Genomic DNA, 26,712 nt, shown 5'->3' with positions numbered 1-26,712 from the left:
CAGAAGAAACCAGTCACTACAGTAGGAAGCAGGGATTGTAGTGGGTGGGAATCATTGTGGAAGGAACAATGGAGGCAATAGGCAATCTAGAAGGACAAGATCAGTGACTGGATTTCTTGACTGATGTGAAGAAGGAAATTCATTAAAAAAGAACCATATCTGACAGAAGGCAACTTTCAGTTGCTGCATTCACCTCATTAAACAAAAAAAAATCCTGATTTCACTTGGTGGAAGTAGCAAGATAACCAATGGAAAATTGCATATAATAAGGACTCACAGCTCATGCAACATCGCAGTGGGATCAGCAAAGTTTCAAACTGCACTTCTATCAAGCTGACGGATCGCCCTATATAGAGAGAGGTTGTGTTGGAAATCAATACCAACCAAGGCAATAATACACGGAGCCTGTTGTGACGTGCTCTCACAGCTGGGGAGCTTTATTAAGATTGGGAGCCAAAGGCAGCAGAGTGATACAGACCATCACAGAGGAGGTTTGAAAGAAATTGTTCGCCTCAGACTATAACCATTACAAATAAAGCAAATGAAACCAGCTCAAACAACCTTATCTGGTGCATATCTGGAGTTTTACTGGAGTTTGGACCCATTTCCAAAGTCCTTTCCCCGTCTGCAGTGAATGTAAGTCCTGAAATAAATGATGGTCAATCCATCTACAACACTCCAGATAATAAGTGAATCATTTAATTTTACTCCAGTAAGAATCAGCTCTTCCAGGGGTCACTGGAATTCTTTTGAGGCACATGTGCGAGTCTCAAAAATATCTACAAAATGCTTCTCAACTTTAGAATAATTTTTTTTCTCTGTTATTGCTGCGGGGTGCCTAACTTTTGCAGGGGTAAATGTTCCACTGGTGCTTTGTGATATAATGTTCAAAGACCATATCTGAAATTAGACCATGAACGTCAGACCTTGTCAGGTCCCATACTCTCAGAGTACCATCCTTGTGAGCAACATGACAATGTAACACTCTCACCCCTTACTCAGTGGTTGTGGGGCAGTGAGGGAGGTGAAGGTGGAGTGTGAGGGTGGTGGAGGAGGAGGGAGTGTGAGGTGGTGGAGGAGGAGGGAGTGTGAGGTGGTGGAGGAGGAGGGAGTGTGAGGTAAGTGAAGGAGGAGGAGGTGTGACGGCAGAGGAGAAAAATCAGATTCAGACATATCTTGGCTGGTAAACTATTGTTTCTGGAGAAGCTGTCACTTGTGGTTGTGGTAACCTTATTGGCTGTATTAAGATGTAAGAAAAGAATTATTCCATTGTTGAGTATTTACAATATTCAGATATTCAGGTTTTGTAACTTGGAGAATTAAAGGATATGAGGAGCAAGTGTGAAAGGATAGTGATGCAAAAGATCAGTCAAAATCATACTGAATGTGGAGCAGGCTTGAATGGCCAAATGATTTATTCCTTCTCCTTTGTTTGTATGTTTCAAAATTCCCACACTATTGAAAACAGCATCATGGGTGTCGTACACTGCTCAGGTAAGGTATTTGTGGCTCCTGGTGGTACTGACAGGAGTGTGAATATTGTGTTGCAAATGGCTGCCCTTTGGTGAGATCACACAGCAAAGTTTTAAGACTGGAGATCTTGGTGAAAGAAACAGAAACAAGGAAAGATATCCCCAATCCTCAGTGGGGGTTAGACTCTCTCTCGACAGACGCTCGGACGATAGCAAGAATTCAGCGATGTTTGGAGCAGGATGGAATGGTGGATGGATTTTAATGATCTTATAAGGACTGTCAAGAACAGGAGTGCATCTCCAAATACTACATCCTACCAATTTTATCATTTGTGTCATCCACTACTCAATTTACTATATACAAATCATTTTACCGATCAACAATTGCTGACTATCAGCACTAGCACCTCTCATCTCACAGTAATGTGGCAAGCCTCACGACTCACAAACTGGCAACCATTCAGTCATGACTGCCATATCACCCAAACCATATTATATGACAATCACTGACACATCACTCTTTCTTGGAGACTACTGGTGTTCAACCACAGGCAGCAAAGTTTCAGGGGAGGCATGTCTTCATGTTTTAAATCCAACAACCTTTTCTACCCTTTCTTCTCCCTCTTCAGGCAGCTTGCCCTGTTCTGCTCAAATTCCCTGTCATGCTCAATGCCAACAGGAAATTTCACTAGCATACTTGTGCCTAGAAGCAATTGGTTAGTGCAAAAGTCTTTAAGCCACCGAAATGTGCCTCGGCATCAGCCAGTTCATTTATTGTAGGCGACAGATCCTTAAACAAGTCTGAAAAATCCTGTGGAGAAATATAGCACCACCACGAGAAAGTCAACCAGCTATTATCCTGCATGTAATCGAAAATCCTTCTAAACAAAACTGGTAATGCTTTGAAAGCCACTTTAGCTGTGTAAGGTTAGGAGAAGACTTTTTAGGTTTCAGTGTAGAGCTTCATAGAGCCCTGCCATCAAGCCCAAGTGTATCTGCCTTCTCTGGACTTTGTCAGGGCTCATTGGGTGCGTGGTGACAATATGACTTCCAGTTGGAAGTGTGCGGTGGGGCACAGTGGACTTAATTTTTAAGGGGCTCCACTGAGTCTAACTTTGCCCCCTTTAACCTGAATGCAGGAAAGGTTCGACATTTACAAAAAAGCATGAAGCAAAATCTGGGAGAAAGAATGGATAATAGGATTATAAACGATCTCCAATCAGTTGTATTTGAGATGTTTGTACGTAACTACTTCTGGTTGCAAATTGAAATTTTTCTCAAGTCCCTGGGGTTAACAACAATCAATAAGTCTGACAAGCCCAAACTAATGACCAGAATTAATAAGACAAAAGTCAATTTCCTTAGTTCTTCGATATATAGTTAACCTAAAGTGACAGTAAGCTCAGTTTTATGGGAGAGTGTGACTATTTTTAGCATACTGACAATTTGATGAAAAACAAAATGATGAATGAATGGAATTAACTTAAGAACTGAATGAATATCCATGAATAATGAGTTTAGATCACGGAAATTAGTTGATTTGAAGCTAGAACGTGTGAGAGTGGACTAATTCTATGATAACATTACCGAAAATGAGTTGCTGATGGTACTGCTTAATATTGAATAATCTTACAAACCTATTACTCCTGTGTGTTTGGATTCTGTGGCAAAATACCTCAACAAGAGAAGAGAAAAGCAACTGCTTATCCACAAATGAATAAAATAACATGGAAACCAGGTTTTAGTTTGCAATTCACACCCTTGTTTCTGTTTATTTATATTCCCCCCAATGGAAAAGCAAATAAAAACACAGGGAGCTATGAAGCCACCACGTAGAAAATGATAGGTGCAAGGTCAAGTTATACCACAATGTATAACAAAATATAACAAAAACTGAAATTGCTGGAGAAACTCAGCAGGTCTTGTCAGCATCTGTGAAGAGAAAACGGTTAATGTTTTGAGTCCAGTGACCCTTCTTCAGGTAAGTGAGTTGCAACCCTCTGAAGTTTGCACTGTGACTCCGAATTGGGGACATTGTTGGGGGGGGGCTCCAGATGCCATGTAATTGCCTGACATAAGTTTAAAATGCCAGGCAATTACTGCATTGTGAATTCATTTGGATTTCTGAGATACCCTAACGTGCATTTTCTGGGATCGGAAAATCTACTCTGTCATCAACAGTTAACCCTTGTCCCCAACGAGCCAACCTTTGCTGATGTGGATCATAAGCAGCTGGTACAATGAACAGTCCAGAATGAAGACATCTTGACTGGTGCCATGATACTGAGCAGGGACCTGTATAATTTTCTGCTTCTGGACACAAAACTGCTCGGTACTGAGGGAATGGAATCCCTTTCAGTTTCATTATAGGACAGAGTTAACCTGCAGTGACTAAAAAGTGATGTGTATGCAATTACTAGCACTACAGGGAAGCTTCCAGTCACACTCAAGCTGTGCACTGGTTTTTGTCTGCTTCTCTGTGTCAAGAGAATAAAATACAGTTAGCTGTCATTGACTGGAGAATTTTAGTGATTTTCCTTACACCAAGGTGGCAGCAAACTGAGATGTTACAAATAGTGTCAACCTGGGAAGAGCCCAACATATACATGTTAATTGCTACGGTCACCTTTACAGTCATGGACCTTTGTCCTGCTCCGAGATAGCAACAGATTTAAATAAGGATGTTCTTACTGATGTAAAGATTGTTCCTTTTTGAAGTTCACATCAGACAATTGCTGTCTGAGTATCCAGGGGCATAAAGGACCATCTGCAGAAAGCTCTTTTCCCCCTTCTCCTCCCTCTTTCAGCAGTTTGCTCTGCTCTCTACAGCCTCTGGTCATTCTCAAAGCCATAACGTATTCCTCACCAAATGCCTTCTGGACTGACCATGTTTTAAAGCAACTGGTATGTGCGGAAGTCTAAAGTCTGAATAATATTCTTCGGCACCTCCCATATCACTCCCTATAAATTCTTGCAATGTTAAATAACTATAAAAAGACCAACCACTTCTACAAATGCAACAGCTAGTAGAAATCCATCAGTAAGTAATCTCAAAATAATTGATCCCTTTAAATAGTGCTGGGTGGGCAGGGTGTGGGGAGGGAAGAATTCTTACTGCCTACCTACTTCCTACATGTGTTCAGCTGCGTGAGTTTAGGAGAGGGCACTGCTGGTACACTGAGATCCAAAATGCAACTGCTGTCATCAAATTAACACTCCATACTGAACCATGTTATGATGTGGCTCCTCAAGTATTTCTAGCAGATGTTTGCTCCATATGTGAATGCCCTCAGCAATGCTGCAGTTGTGTGAACTTGCACTACAAATAGTATTATGGAGCTCCAATAGTATTCATTAATAGAAAAAAAGCCACACATAATTCCCGTTTCTCATCCAAGACATCAGTCATGAGATATTGCGAGAATGTGGGAACAGAGCCCAATTCCACTTCTTGACATTGTGTTGGTAATAAATGATACACAGTGTAACTGTTTAGAATAATGTCTCTAACTTCTGTGCCAGTAATGTATTTCAATTCCCACACGGGCTCAGCATCTCCCATTGCATTTGTATAAAGGGATGTGAGATAAATGTAGCTGTATGGATCATACAGGCCATAGATCAGACATGAACTCAGTGAATGGTGAAACAGACTTGAGGGGCTGAATGGCCTAATCTTGTCCCTATATTTTATTTTCCACTTCAGCCATCCTTATGGTTACTGGGCGGGCTTGCTAATTGTGCTAGTTTGCGCTGATTTATTAACATATTTGCCTGCTGTAATCACAAACATCAACAACTTGTATGAGATTAATAAGGGCAAAACAGTGGCTATTTGGCAATGCCACTGGACTCATAATCCAGAATGCTCTGAGGGCATGAAACATAGAGTGAACTTATAAAAAGAATTAAGGGATGGTTGCAGTGTACAAAAAGAAGCCATTCAGCATGCTGTGTCTATGCTGCCTCTTTGAATGAGCCAATAATCCCCTCCTCCTTCCACAGCCCTGCACTGTCTTTCTTTTCAGATAATAATCCAGTTGCCTGTTGAATGCATTGACTGATCTTCCTTCTGTTTAGGTGTAGAAGTGTACTGTACCTTTAAGAAAGTTAAAAGCTAGCAGAACTACCTGACAACACCAAGTGTTCTGAACAAGATACAATATAATCTTTTGGTCTAGCAGCTAGTGTAGCTGGTTGCCTAGAGATAAAAAACAAATTCAAATTAGGCCAATCAATTTAAATTAGACCCTAAAAAATATCAAACTCCAATCCAGTTTGAATGTAGTGTATTGACAATATTAAAAATCAATGACACAATCCGATGCTTTGGGGGTATAAGACCGGGAAAACATGAACAATTGAGAGAGAGCTGCCAAGCCTCCAACATCTACAGACTGCCTGGAAAAGTAGCTGTCTTGAAGGTACCTTTATTGATCAGTGAGCTGTGAAATAGAAATCCCTAAGAAGAAGAAAATCTGCAGAGAAAGATACCAAGAGAAGATTCAACAGCTGGCTGGTTTTGAAATTTGAATTTTGGTAAAACTTAATCGGGTGTTTTATCAGACTAACATTACAGAAGGGAAAGTAAAGATAGGTGCTGTAAATAATTATGAGTTAATTATTCTTTGTTATACTTTAAGAAATAAAGTTGTTACTTATTACTTTAACTAGCTCTTGGCCTCTCCAATTTTCATAGATTACTGAACGGGATAAATTGTTTCTGTGTTGCTGGTTTAAATTAAGCAGGGGGGGTTTACTCTATGTCATGACACTTCTACCATATTGTCGGGTAGTGCATTTGAGATCTTAACCACTTTCCGTGTGTTCTAATCATTATCATTCCGGTGTTGCTCCTTTCACCAATTACCTTATGTCTATACCCTCTGATTTTCAATCCCACCATCAACAGAAACATTTTCTCCATACTTACTCTGCTTATCTGCTCTCTCTGTTTACGCTATCTACTCTTTCCAGACGCCTTGAAATTCTGAACATCTCAATCAAATCTCCTCTCAACATTCTCTCCTGAAAGAAGAAGGCAATCCCACAACTTAATCTTATTCCTAAAGTGTGGTGTCCATGTCTAGTCATAATATTCCAGTTGAGGTTGAACCAGTGTTTTGTACATGTTTTACCGAACTTATGTGCTTTTGTATTCTTGTATTCTAAGCTCCTATTTATTGAGCCTAGGCTGATCAACCTGTTTCAACCTGTTCTGTTGCAGTCAATGTTATGTGTCCATGTACATTCAGGTACCTCTGCTCTGTACCCCTTTAAAAATTGTACCCTTTAAATTGTTCTGTCTCTTTGTGTTCTTCCAACCAAATGGAATCACTTCAAACTTCTCTGCATTAAATTCTTCTTCCACCGACCTGCCTCTTCCACCAGCCTGTCCTTTTGAATGTGTACATTCTCTTCCTCGTGGTTCACAGTACTGTCAAGGTTTTGTATCATTTGCAAATTTTGAAATAATGCCCAAGTCCCAAGGGTCCAAGTCAATAATACCCTTCAGAAAAGGCATGAGTCCTGAAAGCAAATACCGGGGAACTCTATTATAAACATTTCTTTGGTGCAAAGTCATCTACTACCGTTACTCTGTTTCCTGTTACTGAAGTCATCCTGTATCCGTGTTGCTGCTTTTCTTTTTATTCCATGAGCTTTGACTTTGCTCACAGGGGGTTTGTTCATTATACAAGTCCGTGTGTACAATATCAACAGCATTACCCTCTCTCTATTATTTTATCAAACACCTCAAACAACTGAGCTAAATGCTATTCACCCTGAAATAATCTTGCTGATTTAAGGAGTCAGGTAGTTTAGTTGGAAATGTCAATGGGAAAATGAAAGTTTGGATCAATAGCTATTTTCTGTTACAACTTAAAAAGAAAAGTAGAACTGTGCAGACATTTAATAGTTACCAAAGCATCCAGCTCTGTCTGAAGTCGGATGTGACTACTTTGTGATACATAGCTGCACCAGTTTTCTTTGAAAAATATAGTAACTGCCCAACCATCGAGTTTGAATTAGTTTAGGTGAAGTTTATCACAGACCTGAGAAGTTCGAATGCAGCTTTCAAAAATGCTGCAGCAAGCCAAATCACCCGGTGTCTTTTTAATCAGAAAATAAATAATAAACAACAATTTTGCCAGATGAAAGAAAACTTTGAATTCAAGCCAAACACTAATTCCAACTGACCAGCTAATGAATTGAGGATCTCTGCAGTCAACAAACAAAAAAAACTGAAAACGTACAATGCTCTTTTGGATTGGAATTTGATCAACACACTTTTTCGTCAATACTTTCCACCCATGATATTTCTAAATATATTGTTTGCCTCATCTATCTGTTCATGTTATGTGTGAATGAATGTGTGCGTGTTCAGATTTAAAAGAAGTGTTGTTTATGTTTTTATATCAGTACTTAGTATTCTGTATTTGCTACATGCTAGAGGCTATGTTTTTCTTCACAATAAATAGGACTTCATTTCTTGATCGTTAATGAAACCTGGTTCTTTTACCTTAGACAGTGGTTACAGTTAGGCATGAAACATCCAGGTGATTAAATTGATCATATTTCATGACTCATTGAATAGTGGGGCTTGATTTCTAGTGCACTATTCCCACTGGACTTGTGATACTAATTTTCCATAATTAACCTGCACTTGCCCAGGGGACTATTAATTTTGTCCTGTCTTATCATTTCTAGAAGCTCTCTCCCCGAGGTTAAACTGATTATCTGTGGTTTCTGGGTTTAGGTTTACACCATTTTTTTGTGAAAGTTGCAACATTTGCAATTTTGCACACCTTTAGCACCACTCAGCGCTTCTGAAGGTTATAAAATTATCATCGGTGCCTCTGCAATTTACACAAACACACCGTCTTAATCCTTTCAAGTGTCTGAAATGGTCTCCTTTACAAACTGAGTCGCACATTTTTCTTGGTCATGGACAGATGCAAACTAGTTATTTAATAACTCAGTTGCTTCCAAGTATAAATCTTATTTGTGGCCCCTAATTGGCTCCACACCCCTCTTTTCATCATACTTTTACCTTTCATATGCCCATGGAAAACATTCACACTCCCTTTTATGATAGTTACCAATAATTTTTCATACTCCCACAGCTTCTTTGCTAAGTTTTATTAATTCCCTTTGAACTTTCTGTTTTCTGCCTGATCCTTGACTGTATTGTTCATCTGACATCTATCATAAGCACATCTTTTCTTCCTCATATTAATCTCTACCAGTTTTTCAGTTTTTTTGTTAGACTTTGTCCAGTTTGGATGCTCTTAATTTTTGGTGTCAAATTGAAATATCATTCATCCTTTCAGCAGTTGATCGCTACATGTCAAATTGAGAGTTTTTACTTTTAATGTGTTTGCACATGAACATATACATAACTTCAGTGGTTAACAATGCAAGGTGGCCTTGGCTTCTTTGATAGTCCCTAAACTGTCCTGAAAAATCTTTATTTCGGACTTCATTCAGGCAGCCATTTTCTAATCAAAAATGTTAAGCCTACCTTGATGAATGTTTCTCAACTAATTTCATGCCATCAAGCTTAGGCCCGACGCTTTCACTGCAATCAGTGGTAACTGAATCAGCTGCTTCTTATAAGAGACTGGAACTGAAGTTGTACCCTTAATCTATAAAGGTTACCCAGTATAGAGTCATAGAGATGTACAGCATGGAAACAGATCCTTCGGTCTAACCCATCCATGCCGACCAGATATCCCAACCTAATATAGTCCTACCTGCCAGCACCCGGTCCATCTCCCTCCGAACCCTTCCTCTTCATATACCCATCCAAATACCTCTTAAATGTTGCAATTGTACCAGTCTCCACCATTAGTTTAGTAAAGGTCATGTGTAAACTTAAGAATTGCAGTCCAGAGCAAATTTTGTTAAAAACTGGTTCTGTGATTACTGAAATGGCCACGCTGGTATCAACCTCAATAGAACAGGGTGATCATTTAACTTCAAAGTTTGTGAGAGATTTGTAGCTCAGGTGCTCGTTGTTGTGGTTCTGTCCGCTGAGTAGGAATTTGTGTTGCAGACATTTTGTCTCCTGTCTAGGTGACATCCTCAGTGCTTGGGAGCCTCATGTAAAGCGCTTCTGTGATGTTTCCCCCAGCATTTATAGTGGTATAAATGTCAAACAGTCTTTCAGCATCTCATTCAGCATTAAACCAAACTAACATGCCTCTGCCAGTCATAAAGTCATAGAGTCATTGTCTTAACCAAGTCAAAAATCCTGATATAGATTCCATTGGTCCTTGAATTGCCAAGTAAAATTGATAGCATCTCAGAACTGGAGGAGACTTGGGGTCATAATATTCCTTAACGAAATCCATCAACTCTTGAAAGGTTTTAGTATATGGTGCCTTGAGGAAAGCTAGGCTCCTAATAACTGAAAAAGCAGTCCTTCTCTTCTAACTTGTACAAAACCCTATGCCATGGTAGTAATATCACAGTCTTACAGTGAAAGACATAAAGTAGACTGGGATTTCTGAGAGCTAAGAATAAAATATAATTTATGAGAAATGCATACACTTAACTTAAGAAACCAAAGGAAGTTGATTGATAACTGCCTTACTTTGATTTGGCATTTGGCAGATTCTGATTCTAGTGGGAGCTGATACACTGTTTCATGAAACTATTGTGTTTGAAGTCAGAGAATTGTGGGAGCTGGATTAAATCTCCAGAAACCTGTGGATATGTTAAGAAACACTGAAGTCACACAGGTGCAAGTGAAGTTGATTCAGGTTGACAGAAATCCATATATGTACTCAAAAAGGAGACACCTAGAATGAAACAAACAGTGAAAAGAAACTTGAGCCAGCCAAAACTCTGCATAAACCCTATCTGGAATATTGTGTTCAGTTCTGGGTATCACATCGTTCATTGGACTTGGGATGAATGTAACACAGATTGACCGGAACGATAAAAGGGTTAAAAGGGTCAATCACAAGAAAGGGTTGAATGGGCAGAGGTTTTTTTCTGTGAATAAAGAAAGTTAAGAGAAGGTTGAACTGAAGTGCTGACAATCATTAAAGGAATCTTTGTTTTTGTCCATTTATGGTGTGTGGATAGCACAAGCAAGATCATTATTTATTATTCATTTCTAAGTGTTCTTGATTTTTGATCTGATTTATTTTGTTATTGTCACCTGTACTGAGATACAGTGAAAAGTATTGTCTATCTAGACAAATCATACCTTACATAAGTACACCAGGGTGACAGAACAGAATGCAGAATTCTTCTGGATTTGCTGCCGTCCAAATGGTATAGTGTGATTTATTGTTGTCACGTGTACTGAGATATAGTGAAAAGTGTTGTTTTGCATGCTCTATGGGCAGATCATAACAAATAAAGTGCATTAGGGTTGTGGAACAGAGTATAGAATATAGCTTTACGGCCGCAGTAGTGGTACAGAGAGAAATCAGAATTAACGGTTGAGAGGTCTATTCAAAAGTCTGATAGCAATGGGGAAGAAGCTGTTCTTGAATCTGTGTGCGTGTGTATTCAAACTTCTGTATCTTCTGCGCTATGGAGGAGGGTGAGAGGGGTCTTTGATTATATTGGTTGTTTTCCCAAGGCAGCAGGAAGTATAGGTGGAGTCAATAGATGGAAGCCTGGTTTGTGTGGCAGATTGGGCTGTGTTCAGAACTCTCTGTAGTTTCTTGCAGTCTTGGGAAGAGCAGGTGCCATACCACACTGGGGTGCTTTCTATGATGCATCAATAAAAACTGGAAAGAATCCTTGTGGACATATCGAATTTCCTTAGCAAATTGAGGAAGTAACAATGTTGCTGTGCTTTCCTGACTGTTGCGTCAAAATGTGTGGACCAGGACAGATTGTAGGTGACATTATTTCAGGAATGTGACTCACTTGAGGCTGGTATCCCTTTATTTACACATGGAGGGTCATAGACATTGATTCAGCTGCCTCACAGCCAGCTCACAGAACTTCTGACATTACTCTTTTTATCCGTCAGCCAGATGAACAGCCCGAATCAGGGAACTCAGGTGATCTGAGGTCCACCTGGCTGAACTTGTTACAATCCCTATGGAAAGTACCTGGAGAAGACAAAATCAACAAACAGTACGTCTGACAAGCCAAAAGGATCATCTTAGTGAACCTGTGGACTGGGATCAATTTCCTCCTCCACCAATAAAACCAGTGCTTTTTCAGGGAAAAGTGGGCACCGCAGGAAGTGGAATGTATTATTACCCTCTCCAACTCTATTTAGATTTGATCCCTGCTTTCCCCTCGCTATTTGCTCACGCAGCATTGCCCTCTGAGAAGGGCACAGCTTGTCACTGGCCACTCGAGTGTTTTCTTTCTTCCCGTTGGTGAAAATTGAATAAGGATTTGTACACCTGTTGTCTTTCACTGTGTCTCACACCTGCACACACACAACATGATGCTGGCGAAAATATAAGTACTACCGCAATTAGGAGGTAGTGTGGGGGTTATAAAATAAAATAAAACCAGTTATTTTCTTTGTATCTGTGTGTATCTGTCTGCATCTGTTTGCATGAGTGTTTATGGGGAGTTTTATAAAGTGTTAGAGTTTTGATTAATAGAATTATATGTTGATAGTTCATATTTGTTTACCATAACTAGAATCTATATATTTGAAATAAGTCATAATTCTTATTAAGTACAGAAACCTAGTCCATACCTTCATCAACCTGGGTCTAAAAACACAAGTTTGGGGAATATTTAACTTTTGTAATGAGTCCGGGAATTGGGGGTTGGGCTTGATCTCCAGCATATATCCCCAGTGAAGTGTGACTTTACCGAAAATAATATTAGACATGTTTCAGGAAAAAAAATAATCAGAGTTTCTCTTTAAAGGTTAGTTGTGGATTAAGTTTTGACTTTGTTGAGTTGTTGGTTAAATGATCAGGTTACAGTTTACTATGCACACAGAAAATACCCAGTAGACTCGCCAAGTAACAGGATATAAACCAACAGACAGACATACAGATTCCTGGAGCATTCACTGGCGTACTGTTTCACACGCAGAAAGCATTAACTATGGATAACCCATTCAGTAAATCTTTAAAAAATAATACTTATTACATTTGATGTATGTTAGCAAACACACCATTCACAAGAGCCTGCAAATATACCAAAAGGCATGCACTAAACTCCAGAAAATAGTCACAAATTGCTTGTTCATCTGTAGATATCAACAGCTACTGCATAGAGATTATTAACATTATAAAAAGATCAGTGTGTGGCTCATTCATTGAGTTGTGGTAAATATACCAATATCTACAATTGCCTCCCCTTTTTGCTTATACAAAAGATAATCCATTCGCTGTATTTTACAAATAAGAAGAAATCTTTAATGCACATATTGATTTTGGCAATAATCCACATTTCCCACATAACCCACTATCCTTTCAACCTGCTTTATAATTAAATCTGACATTAAAAATGACACCTTGATTGTGACCAGTTAAAAATGATTTATGCAATCTGGACTGGCTGCATAGGAATGACGAACTGTATAAATACTTCACTGAACTGAGAATTTAATAGGTATGAAAGTCACTTACCTTGGGCTGAGGTCAGGGGCTGCAGTACAGTTTATAGCAGGGATTTGCAGTTTGGATGGCTTGCTTCCATTACTGTTTGAAAGTCTGCCTTTGCCAAAATCCTTATTGCTATTATTTAAGGTTCCTGCAGGGGGAGTAGCTGGCTTGGACAAATGCTTCACTGGCAGCGAACATCTACTAATCTTAGGTGAACAAAATGCTTTGATGGGCGATATTATTCCTGTGGTGCTATTTGCATTGGGAGCCAGGGGTGTGTTCTCGTCATCTTCAAGTTCTTCATCCTCCAGGATAGAAGGCAGCTTTTGGATAAGACCTCCATTACGTTCATATTCCAACTGCAAAAGTGCACAAAACAAAAACAAGAGCATTCAAGTGACCAGTGTGGAGAGAATGACAAGCAAATGTATAATATTAGAGCAACAATAGATCATTCAGCCCTTCAAAGTAAGTCCTATTAGACTTTACACATGAGGTCTTTTGAGTTAACATAATAAGGCAATCATAGTTAAAAATCACACAACACCAGGTTATAGTCCAACAGGTTTAATTGGAAGCACACTAGCTTTCGGAGCGACGCTCCTTCATCAGGTGGTTGTTCCGAAAGCTAGTGTGCTTCCAATTAAACCTGTTGGACTATAACCTGGTGTTGTGTGATTTTTAACTTTGTACACCCCAGTCCAACATCGGCATCTCCAAATCAAGGCAATCATAGGTATGCATTAAGAAATGTCATTTTTAAAAAAACTCATGCAGAAAGCATTTAGACACGAGCAATGATTTTAATACTGCCTTCTTGTTGTAAAACGGTGACTCACTATATAGTTAGAATTTCCTCCCTAGTTTATCACTTTATTCACTGTTTCTGTTAACTTAAGTAGGCCACTTTTCTATAAGTGGCCATTATATCTGCCTGTATTAAAAAAGCCAATTTTCCACTTTCATGGTTGAGTGTGTTAAAGTTTGAGGATGCGACCACAAATTTGAAATTTATCCAAATAAATCAATAAATGATGAAATGAATCAAATATTTTGTAGTACCTAAAGCTGATTTGATCTTGTTTTGAAGTGTTAGTGACCCCAACTCATCCAGGTGCAGTGTGGATCTGGTTGGGATGCACTTCGGAGGGTAGGTGCAGACTTGATATGCTGAATGGCTTCTTTCTGCACTGTAGGGATTCTATGATTTTAAGTGGTCCAGTACAGTTCACAATTGGCAGCTAACAATTGTTGTAATGTATCTAAAAGGTTTAACATTCAGGAGTGCCATAAACAGTGTTTACTCTGAAGATGTCATGTGGACTTGTGGGCAAAACAACTTAGAATCTTGGAGGAGTAGGACCTAATATCCAGATTCACCTCCTAGTCTCTGTCATAATGCTTATTGCATAAAAGTAACCTACAATTAATTAATAACTTGCAGCAAACCACTTCTAATTAATAAAAGAGCCTCTTCTAGTTAGGCCAGCAAGAAAGTTTCCTTTAGCACACCGGGCAAGGAGATCAAAAGGTTGTTTGAGGATGATGGCAGCAAACACATCTCATAGTGAGGTGCTGTCTCTGTTTAACTGCACATACAACATGGTGAGCAGTGGTGTACATTCCCTTTAACTGCACATACAACAACATGGTGAGCAGTGGTGTACATTCACTTTAACTGCACATACAACATGGTGAGCAGCGGCGTACATTCCCTTTAGCTGCACATACAACATGCTGGCAGTGCTGGAGGTCTGAGATTTCAAACCCAGCTTTATGTTGTCTGTTTGTGCAGTCAATAGTCAGGAAGAGCTAATGATTTAAGGACCTTGCAGTACGCAACAATGAAGAATCTACAGTTAATAGTAAAAGCATTTCAGACCTAGTAGGAAACAGACTACAGTAGGAGAGTTAGGAGATCCTTGGATTTACTCTGTGGGCGGCACAGTGGCTCAGTGGTTAGCACTGCTGCCTCACAGCACCAGAGACCCGGTTCGGTTCCAGCCTTGGCGACTGTTGTGTGGAGTCTGCACATTCTCCCCATATCTGTGTGGGTTTCCTCTGGATGCTCCGGTTTCCTCCCACAATCCAAAGATGTGCAGGTTAGGTGAATTGGCCATGATAAATTGCCCTGTAGTGTTAGGTGCATTAGTCAGGGGTAAATATAGGATAGGGGAATGGGTGGGTTACGCTTCAGAGGGTCAGTGTGCACTAGTTGGGCCAAATGACCTAATCTAATCCACTCCAAAGTGGACTGCTTCAAAATGTGGTGGTCTAGAGGAAAGGCTCTGAGTCTGGGAGAGCTCATGGATGTCAGAGGTCCCATGAGTAACATTAAAATTTCTGGTGGGTGAGGATTAACTTTAAGCAATTGTTCACAATCCCAGGCTGGGAAAGCAAAAGATAAGGAAAGTACTGACAGCTCAGATTGAGCCTCACCACCACGGCAAGTGAACATCATGTGGCCCGGCCACAGTAAAGGAAATCAAAGGTCATAACAAACAACTTAAACCAAAAGTGCAGACTCAGGGCGATGCAAATCCAGATTACAGTGACAAAGTCGTAAATTAGAAGCCGAACCAGCATTAGGGGAGGTGATGGCCCAGTAGTATTATCGCTAGCTAGTAACCCAGCTAATATTTAGGTTCAAATCCCTCCATGATAGAATTAAGAATTTACTGATGGCCACAAATCCATCATTAATTGTCAGAAAATTCTATCTGGCTCACTAATTTTCTTCAAGGAAGGAAACTGTTATCCTTGCCTAGTCTGGCCTACGTATAATTCCAGACCTACAGCAGGGTGGTTGACTTGCAACTTCCTCTGAAATGGTCTAGCAAACCACTCAATTGCAATGAAGTCTCAATAAAGAAATGAAACTAGATGACCAACTGGCACTGACCTAGGCACAGAGAGGAAATAACAGCAGAAACAGCCCTGTTCAACCCCTGAAAAGTTGTCCTTACTAACATCTGGGGACTTGTTCCAAATTGGGAGGTCTGTCTCACAGACTAATCAAGAAACAGCCTGTCATAATCATGCTCAAGGACAATGTCCCAGACACCACAATGACCATTCCTGGATATATCCCACTGGCAGGGCAGAGATAGCGGCACAGTGGAATACAGTTGGGTTGGAGTCATCATGGAAGTCCTCAACATTCACTCTGGACCTCATGAAGTCTCATGGCTTATGGTTATACAGGGGCAAGGAAACATCCTGCTGATTATCACATACTGCCTTCCCTTGGCCGATGAATCAGTCCTCCTCCATGTTGAACAACACTTGGAGGAAGCACTGAGGATGGCAAGAGTGAAAATTGTACTCTGGTTAGGGAATTTCAGTGTCCAGCACCATGAGTGGTAGCAGCACCATTGATCAAACTGGTTGAGTCCTGAAGGACATAGCTGCTGGACTGGGTCAGTGACAGGAGATGATGGAAAAACATCCTCACCCATCTGCCGGCTGCAGATGCATCTGTCCATGACAATATCAGTAAAATTGAGCACTGCACAGTCCTTGTGGAGGTGAAGTCCTGCCTTCACACTGAGAATAACCTCCATCGTGTTGTGTGGCACTATCACTGTGCCAAATGGGACAGACTTCAAACAAATCTAGCACCTCGAGATTGGGCATCTATGAAGCACTGTGTGCCATCAACAGCAGCAGAACTGTACTCCAGGATGTGGGTATGACTGACAAGGCCAGCACTTATTGCCCATGCTTATTAATCAGAGGACAGTTAACAGTCAACCATGTTGCTGTAGTCTGGTGTTACATATAAAGCAGCCTAGGTAAGGATGTTACATGTTCTTTCCTAAAAGGACAGCTGTGAAGAGATACATCTATAACTTGTGTAACTTGGAGTGCAAGTTTGGTGAGCAAATAGCTATGACAGATTCAAATTTAATGTTAGATGTTGAGATGGCTCAGAAGGGATAGGATCAAGCACGATGTTTCATTTCCTTATCATCACAGACAGAATCCTCCGTCACTGCGATGAGTGAGTAAAGTGTGCACTTGTTGCATGGACACAGTTTGGCTGATCTTTACAGCATTCACCCTGTATTGAACAGGAACTGAATTGGCAAGATGCTCCAATTGTTGGAGCATGAAGCCTTAGCCCCAAACAATCAATAAAATGTCAGTCCCAAAGACTCTGAAAAGAAAGTCACCTAAGCCTATGTTTCAAAAATAGATATTTTTGTAAAGACATGGATGAGTAATCCTAGAACTCAGCAAGGGAGAGGCCTTTTTAGCTGTGAGGATATGAAATGCTAAAAAATGCACAAGAACAGAAGTGTTCCATTTCACATCCTCCTCAGCTCCATTGCTTTATATCTACCTTCCTCATGCTTCTGATCTGCTGTGCTTTGATATAGACTGTCCCCCTCATTCACTCCTTCTGGGAAAATGAAGAATTTCCCATTTCGAGTATTCCCATTGAGAACACGCTGGTTACGGATTACAGGGCTAAATACAGGGTTTACCTTGATGTAATCAATATGAATAATGTGCCTCATTCTTAGGTGAAACTTCACTCAACTGCATTGCTATTCACTACCATTTGAACATTAAGAAAGAATCAAACATAAGCTCTGATTTGGATAATTTGGATTTGGATCTAACATCTGTCAGAGATTGGAAAAAATGTTTTCACTAAGCGGCTCTTATGCATGTCCCAAATGATCTAACATGTAAGTTGGAGAACAGGCAGTCTCCTTGGATTCTTGGTCAGGATATGATGAAATATCATGGGAAGATCACAAGGAAAAAGAATTAAAAGTGTAGCAAACCCTATCTTTGTGCAGAGGAATGGCAAAGTTTTCTTTTCTATTTTGGTACACTGAATTACGACAGATGGTGCTGTAAGACTAGCCTTTTGATTCAACAAGATGAATCAATGGAAATTGTGCAGTGTGAAGATGTGCAGGTGATGTAAAATAAGTTTGGACAGTATCCACTAAGGTCCCATGGCCTGGGATGTCCAATGGTCAGACAGTTGATTCTGCAGTGTTGATGAGATTGGAATCCTGCAGAATCCTTGACGTTGGTCGGAATTGCTCAGGAAATTGACAACCTCCACCACCCTGGGACCTGACACCCCTCAATCTGCAGGACAAGGGCCCCCCCTATTGGTGAACACAAGAGCCCCACCACTCCCCATTTGGATACAATATCCCCAAGCCACCATAACCTACCCAAACACTCCATCACTTACTTGGTCTGCTTCCCACATTTTGTCCTTGTATCCCATCCACCTGGCATCCTATTGTCCTGGCACACTGACCACAAACCTACTTTACTTTCTTATCCTTTCACAGGAGCTGTCAAAGTGGCTGTTTGTGATGCTGGACATTTATAACAGAGAATAAAGCAACCACTGTTGTGGCAAACTATTACGGCAAACTATTGGTTTGATTCCCTTGACCTATGTAGGACCTGGTCACATGATCAAAACTGGCTACTGATTATTTCAGGAATGAACCAGAGATAAGTCAGTCTGGGGACAACAGGACATTAGGGGAAGTAGGGAAGCCTGCCTATTATAAACAGTTAATCCAGCTAGAGACAGAGTGTCTAATTTATCTTCGCCTAGAAAATGTTTCTCTACAAGAACTTATACACATCTTTCTCTGGAAACCCAGAGACCTCCAATTTCCATTTATCTCCATAAAACCATGAGATAAAACTCATCCAGGCAAGCAACACATGCATCTTTAAGGATTAAATTAAACATGCGACATGCTTCTTATTCTATCTAAATGCTTACTTTTTCTTTCAAATTCATTTTTACTACTGCATTTGTGTGTGTGTGTGTGTGTGTTTCTGTATTTGAGGGAGTAATTTCATTGCTTTTACATTTCAGGGTGTTTTGTGAATAGACGTTTACCTTTTGCTCTGATTTAAATGTACCAGAAAGCCTATCTCATGTCTAATATTAGTTGTCAATATGAATTCTTACTAAAAGTCACAACATTCAAAAGACATTTAAAACACTCCCATATATTCAGCTTGTTGCAGGCAAATGATGAGAAAATATGTAATTTCTCTCTACTGTCTGTAACAGAACAAAAACTCTAATGGGAAAGGATCTCCATCCAGAACATGGCCTAGAATGTTTATTATCTGTTCATGAACTTGTTCATATGGACACAAAGACAATGTGACATTCATGTGGCAGTTGGCAGGTGTACAGACAGAATGACACAGTATGTTTGTTGGCTGCACAGCCTTTGGGAGAAGTGGAAAATTCACATTTGCTAAGCCAATCAATGCTAGTCAGCACTTCTGAAAGGAGGCAACTCTGGCTGCAGACACTAGACAAACACCACAAGTGGAGAAATCGTTGTAAGAGGAACTGGAATGATCAGACTGTCTCTCCAACAGATCAAAGCCAAGGGAAACAATTCCTATTTCCCCCTCGGGCTTTGGGAGCCAGGAGGTTCACCAGGCATCATCTCAACTGCAAGTAATACAGTGTTGCAGAGGAGCTCAATGCTTACTCCCAGGAGACGAATCCAATAATTCAGTGACCTCATCAGTGCTGTAAAGACAAGAAATTTACCATGTACTTTATAGGATAGCCCAAAGGAAGGATTGTCACATGAAGATAAATCAATGTTTAGGCACCAAGGGAGGGGAATAATGTGGCACAAGTGAGATTACATGCTCGGCTTATTGAAGAGGTTTCAAAAGCTGAATTAAGTATCCATTCTTCTGAAGGGGCTGATAGGGATATATCAGGAATTTCAACTTACTGGCTGTGTGATGATTCAAAGCATTGAAGACTGCAGCTTCACATACGTTTAAGCTGCACATTATCACCTTGGAATACATTTAGAAGGCAAATTTAAATAGAGCACAAAAGACAGGCATTAAGGTGCTTGCATTGTGGTGACCTTCAATCCTTCCTATTGTACACCTATGGAAGAGAATTTTTGGTGCAATTTTTTCTGAATTTGATATTTTACTAAGCAAAACCAGTAGTGCTAGCTGAAAGAAAGCATATTGATGATCATGAGAGTGATGGTGAGCAGGGTAGCCTAACTATTGTTGAAAGATGCTTCATACGACATGCTTTTAGATGAGAGATTCCTGTACAGACTCATGAGGGGACAATCTTTGTTGCAAAGAACTAGATTGCAATTAATTGCGTATTTGGAATAAAGGTGAACAATAGCATTATAATGTGATGAAATAACTAATAACGCTGTCTGGATGCTGAGTACTAAAGTGGAATACTTTCCATTGAAAAAAATGCGAGGATGAAGACAGGGAGTTTGCAAGGGAAATATGAGTGTAGTTTCTATCTCCTACATTCTGGGGAAGTCAGTAATTCCTCAGTACAGTTACATACTGCTGCCACTTTGAGCTGTCCCTTATGTGATCAGCTACAGCTTGGAAGGAGTCCAGAGCAGTGCTCGCCCTGGTTTGAGGCTCCAGCTGTGGTTGCAGCAAGTGACAGAGCTAAACAGATTGCCTCTTGTGAAACAGAGATACAGGAGGAACTGCCCTTCAGTGATGCTGAGCTATTAAGACTGCTCCCACTGCAAGAATAGTCTATTGCTGGTGAATGCCCTCCTTCTCCCAACTGCTCCTGTCATCTTTGCTGCTTCTCAGCACTGTGATGAACCCTTTAAATGGAACACTTATAGGGTCCTTCCTATCTTTTGGTGCTATTGCATTCTGGCTGAATTCATCACATGTCACGCCAGACAATGAGGCAAATCTATTCCAAAAAAGGGTTCAAAACAAGGAAGACCCTTTATTTCAATATTAGAACGAACATTTTAAATGCACTGTTGCACCACCACCTGGAGGTCGATGGAAAATCCTGACCCAATAACGTGGGTTAGTACAGAATGGGTGTGTGCAGACAAACTACCAATTTGGATTAAGTATGCCTAAAATATGGTTACAGTGAGGTCAAATCTCTCAGCTAAAACAAGCTGTCTGACTTAAAATGGCTGAAGAATCTTAGAAGATGCACTTGTGGAGGTTCAGACATATTCTTATGTCAGAGAATACTGAAGTTTGGCATGTGCTATAACTGATGAGAGAATTCGATGCTGCCGTCGTTGTATTAATAAGGAAGATCATATCTCTGTTGTGTCTTTTATGGATAAGCACAAGCAAGATCGCCAAAAGATATAAATGAGAAAAAGCAATGCAGCTTTCTGCTGAATTGAAAGTGTTTATACTCACTAGGTTATGTGCAGTGATGGTGATGTTAACTAACCTATCTGGGAAATGAAAAAAATACACTCATTTCAAGGGGTTATCAAAAGTACTTTGTTAACCTCAAAAATTAAAAAAAAAGGCAAATCTGAGTCATATTTTTGGGAAATACATGCAATCCCTTTCCTCCTTCTGAAATTTCTGCTGGAGATGAAGCTGGTGACATGAGAACAGTACAAGGGATTTCATGGAGGCTTCTCATTATAAACCTGCCACGTATTTTTAACTCTCGCTATCAATAATTCATGAACCTGGATTCATGCAGCCTTCCAACTTCTATTTTTAGCCAGAGAAGCAATCCCTTCAGGAACTCAGAAGTGCTAGCTAGCCAGAAGAAAGGTTAAAAAATTGCCCGCATGCACAAATCCTTTGAGCAAACAAGCAGGCTTCAATTTATGTGCAGTCATGACTCTTTCAGACAGTTTACAAACGAAAGGAAGGATTTATTCGAATTACTGAAACCGTCTTTCTCATTTTTCGACTGCCACATATTATCTGGGAGGTAATTACAAGAATCTGCAAATCAATTATTTCTTCCCCTTCCATGCTCTTGAAACTGTGGTATCAGCATGTGCAGAGAAACCTGCCCTGTCTGTGTTATTGATGAGGCTAGAGAGATGGGAGAGTACATCCTGCTATTTTTAGCTCTAGTATCAGCCAGAGTCCCTGAGAGACTTGCAGAGCTCCAGGACAAGCTGCTGTTATTTTAAGCTGTGCCAGGTATTATTAGAAACAGTCTGTCAGTACTCATTTGAAGCAGAAATACCTTTTAACTCCCAACAGTAAAAGCCCTAGCACTGCACAATTATATGTTTCTAAATTTGGTTGCTTTCAATCTCCCAGACTAATGGCAAGAAAATCCTTCAGAAATGCCCTGTCTGATTTCACCACCATTGTAAAATATTGTTTCCCATCCCCCCCATTATCCATTTCATGCTGTGCTTGTCAATGATGAATGGTGTCAGCCACATTTTGCAGCCCTCATGCTTCCTTTTGTATGAGGTTTGCAAAAAGACAGATTTTTATCTTTAATTTTTATCCATTCTTCTTCCCTCCTCTCTTATACACACTGAATCAAAGTGGTATAGTGGCTCAGTAGTTAGCACTGCTGCCTCACAGCATCAGGGGCCTGGGTTCAATCCCAGCCTTGGGTGACTGTCTGTGTAGAGTTTGCATATTCTCCCCATGTCTGCGTGAGTTTCCTCTGGTTTCCTCCCACAATCCAGGTTAGGTGGATTGCCCATAGGGTTCAGGGATGTGTAGGTTAGGTGCATTAGTCAGAGGTAAATGTGGAATAATAGGGTAGGGGAATGGGTTTGGGTGGGTTACTCATCAGAACGTCAGCATGGACTTGCTGAGCCGAAGGACCTGTTTCCACGCTGTGAGGATTCTAATCTATGAATCGAATCTGTGTGACTTAAGGAAACAATCTGAGGTGCTCTTCAGCTAGTTGTGAGGAAAAGGACGCTGAAGAGAGAAATTACACTCAATGATATAAGGTGTGGCTGAATGTAGAGGTTTTGACCCATGTCTGCCAAGAGAAAAGGCAGATGGAGAGACGAAGTGGCTTAGGATAGGAGCTTCAGAATGCAGGGCCACATTCAGTGTGATTACAAGGGACTTTTGAGTCCAACTCTTTCTGTTTCTTTTCTCCTTAGCCCAAATGTTTCAAGGCCATTGGGCCAACCCTCCATCTAGTCTAAGCTGCAATCACTTATCTTTGCATCAAGTGTGCATAGATTGCACTTACTACTAAGCTATAAGGAAGCTCAAGAATTTGTTCCTCACACAGTTTATAAATTGTGAGATTTGTAAATTTGAAAAACACCCAAGAGTACATCTAAGATAGTGTAAGGGCATGAACTTACATCAGCATCATTCCCCTCTCGCAGGTTGTAGGTCAAGTCATGCTGAATGTCCTCAATGAATTTCTGTGCGTATTCAGGGTACAGCTCCAGTACTTCCCTCAGACCTTTCAGGATAATGTACTGCAGATCACAGTAGGTCAGAGCCTTCACGTTTGCATTGGTCTTAATCACTTGGTCCTTTGCCAAAAAGTCAGAGCCAATCAAGTCGCCTTTACCTGGATAGATGAAGAGAAACCCCAAGTCAATAATTTTCTGAATCTCTCTGGGCGAACTGTTGGAATGGGTGCAAAATCAGAGATGCAATAGACGAGGTTCACTGACCGAATCCAATCTGCTCAAATTTTGGAGCTACTAAATATCTTATTTATTTATTTATTTATTCCACCATTACTGTGCCTCTGGAAATATGCATTCTGTACAAAATGTACTGTGAATTTATTGTTGATTCAGTACCAAGCATCTCATTTTAATAAAAATTTACAAGCTTTTGTTTACTATTCGGTGTTGGTGATGCTTTTAATAAAACATGTCACTCGCTGTCTCTTTGACAGACTGTTGTAGTACAGAGGGATCTGTGAGTCCTCGTAGATGAACCACAAGAGGTTAGTATGCAGGTACAACAAATAATTAGGAAGATGAAAGGTAAGTTGGTTTTATTGCAAAAGGGATGTAGTATAGTGGAGATGTCTTGCTAAAACTATAGAAGACAGTACACAGCAAATAGTCTGGCAGCTTGCTTATTCTCTGAACCAGTGCATACACTTGGCTTTTTCTTTTGATTGATATTTTCACTGCACATGGTAAGTGGGATAATTTCACAAAGATTGAATGGTTTGGATTCTCCTCAGTTTGCTGCTTAACTTTAAGTGATATCGGTACAGGTAAGTGCAGGAAGTTACTAAGCACCATTTCCTGGATATGCCCTGGATATAGTCAGACATAACCATTCAAGACAGCTGGCAACGCAACATGGTGTTGTGAGCAATGGGTATGTGAGTGTTTTTTCACCAATCAAGTTAACAGATAAAAAGCGGTGTTTGATTACTGGGTGCAGTACGCTTCTGGATCTTTGAACAGCCTCATGATCGAGGACTCTGGGATCTCCCTGGTACCCACTGCTGAATTTCATGTAGCATGAACTTGCTGGACTGCATCTTGATGTTTCTTACCTGAATCCTCATTTGATTCCTCATCCGGGAAGACTTGACAAAAAAAGTTGCCCTCATCTCCTAGTTTTCTACCTCTGGCACAGCCAAAATGTGCACTGCACATCAAACAACAATGATGAAGAGGACCTGAATTTACTGTAGAGTAGCAAGGTAAACGGTTGATCATTTAAGATTGAAATGAGAGAAATGGGTGGGCGCATAGGTAGGGGTGAGTGGGTGTCAGGTGAGGGGACTGTCAGATCAGGTGACGTAGGTTTGGGGTGTGGTTGATTTGTCAATTTATCAGTGAGGTAGTTGAGCCAAGTCAAGAAGGGGTTGGGTCTGTTTCAGAGGATATTCAAGAATTAGATGGTTCTATTTGTGTGGGATGAGCAAACAGGTCAGAGACTGGTGACTGGGAAAGTAAGGTGAGGAGATGATGGTAAGTTGCTGAGGTACCAGACCAGGTTTTAAGGTGTCCAACTCCAGTTGAGAATCAGGGACATTTCCAGAAGGTCTCAACCAGTTGACAAATTACTTTGGAAAAAGTGAGGACTGCAGATGCTGGAGATCACAGTTGAGAGTATGGTGCTGGAAATGCACAGCAGGTTAGGCAGCATCCGAGGAGGAGGAGAATCACTGTTTCGGGCATAAGCCCTTCGTCAGGAATGACAAATTACCCATTGCAAGTTTAAACTTTCCTGTGCAATTTCCACAAAGGCTGGTGCACTTGCATCTCCACATCTTCTGTAGTTCTTCTACTTTCTGGCAATACAGAGAGCAGTGGATTTGGGCCACATGAATCTGCTGACCTTCTGTTTAATTTACAATTTTAAAATTCTGAGGATAATTCAGTGACTTTTATAGCATCACCAAATAAGCTGAGAAAAGTAAAAGAAAAGATAGAAAGTAGTGCAAAATGAGACATACTGGGTTCCTGGTAGGGCAACTGTACCATTCAAGATCAGAGACAGTGACAGAGAACGGTGAACTCGACCCAGACAATTACAAAGGCCAACCTCCCATCTATAGAATTCATCTACCAGGCCTGCTATCAAGGAAAGCGGCCAGGATTCTCAAAAATCCATCCCAACTTGACAATGTTTTTCTCCTAACCTCTACCATCGGGGAGAAGGTACAGAAGCCTGGACACACGCACCAGCCGGTTTTGAAACAGTTTCTACCCTACTGTTGTTAGAATACTGAATGGACTCAGAAACTCTTAGCATTCACCCGGGCAGTGTACCTGTGTTTTTGTTTTTGCCACTGTAACCTATTATTTATTTTATCAATGCTACTTAACTATGCAATGTGCAATGTATTGCTCACAAGACAAAACTTTTCACTGTGCCTTTTGGTACACATGACAATAAATAAATTCAATAAATTCAATTCAATTCCAGTTTCTTTCTTGCTTGTACACTCTCTCCCATGTTGTTGCCAAGGTATAATGGACAACACCAGTTTGATGCTCATTACAATCTTGGATCAAATATGGACAAAAGATTTAAACTCCAGAGGGCAGGTCAGAGTGACTATATTGGCAGTGGGGTATTCAGAGACAAAAATGCAATTGAATGTTAAGGGTTAGATTGCAGAGGGTCAGATTCTCTCCTGTTGGAGCTGGTCATTGCCTGACACTTATATACCATGAATGTTAGTGGTGTGTTATAAGCCCAGTTCTGAACATTGTCCAGGTCTTGAACACGCACTGCTTCAGTATTCAGGGAGTCGTGAATGGTGCTAAATATTATTCAATCCTTAGTAAATATCCCAGCTTATAACCTTACGATAGAGGAAAGTTCATTGATGAAGCAGTTGAAGGTAGTTGGGCCGAGCACACTGCCCTGAGGAACTCCTGCAGAAATGTCCTGGAGCTAAGATAATTGAGACCCCAGCAACTGCTTCAGAGGTGGGTTACCGCCAACTGAGGTGCATTAACACAGAATCATGATTGAGGACCTTTATATTTCACAAAAACTGTTGAAATTTCATTTGAAAAAGTAATGATTGATAGTGGATCCTTCCTTGTGAATTTAAGCAACAAATTTAATCTTAAGTTTTGGGAGTACCCTGGATTAACTTCTGCAGCTTGTAACATTTTCTCAGGTGGATTATTTTATTAAAACAGTGTTAGCAATTCCACAAAAAACAGCACATGAAGAAATTTGATATGAAACCTATGCATTGTTATCAATGTTCACAGTAACGTATGGGTTCTGGTCTCATTCCAGCTGAAAACATCAAGAAGTCAATGTTCTGAAACAGATAAGTAAGTAAATTAACAGTTTAAACTTTCATACCTACATCAGAGAAGGATGGATAAAAGCAGATTCTTTGGCCTCTCTTTAAGTACAGCATTTGCATGCAAAACTGTCACCAGAATTGTTGCTCAGATGTTTTTCCAAGGTAAGGTTAAGCTGTGCTACTGTAG

The 26,712-nt window shown here is 40.4% G+C and overlaps 1 protein-coding gene across 1 annotated transcript in view; it reads right to left on the bottom strand.

The window, feature by feature from the left end:
• The window catches only part of kcnh3 (potassium voltage-gated channel, subfamily H (eag-related), member 3), a 703,578-nt gene that overhangs the window by 32,594 nt on the left and 644,272 nt on the right, over nucleotides 1–26,712 (bottom strand). The window contains exons 12-13 of the mRNA XM_060828128.1: nucleotides 23,131–23,345; nucleotides 13,046–13,380 (exon numbers count right to left, since the gene is read on the bottom strand). Of these exons, the coding sequence (XP_060684111.1) occupies nucleotides 13,046–13,380; nucleotides 23,131–23,345 (550 nt within the window). The remainder of the gene's footprint in view (nucleotides 1–13,045; nucleotides 13,381–23,130; nucleotides 23,346–26,712) is intronic.

The sequence above is a fragment of the Hemiscyllium ocellatum genome, chromosome 7 (assembly GCF_020745735.1).
Source record: "Hemiscyllium ocellatum isolate sHemOce1 chromosome 7, sHemOce1.pat.X.cur, whole genome shotgun sequence".
Classification (NCBI taxonomy): domain Eukaryota; kingdom Metazoa; phylum Chordata; class Chondrichthyes; order Orectolobiformes; family Hemiscylliidae; genus Hemiscyllium; species Hemiscyllium ocellatum.
The sequence above is the reverse complement of the archived record's forward strand: the minus strand, read 5'-3'. Positions and strand labels throughout refer to the sequence as shown.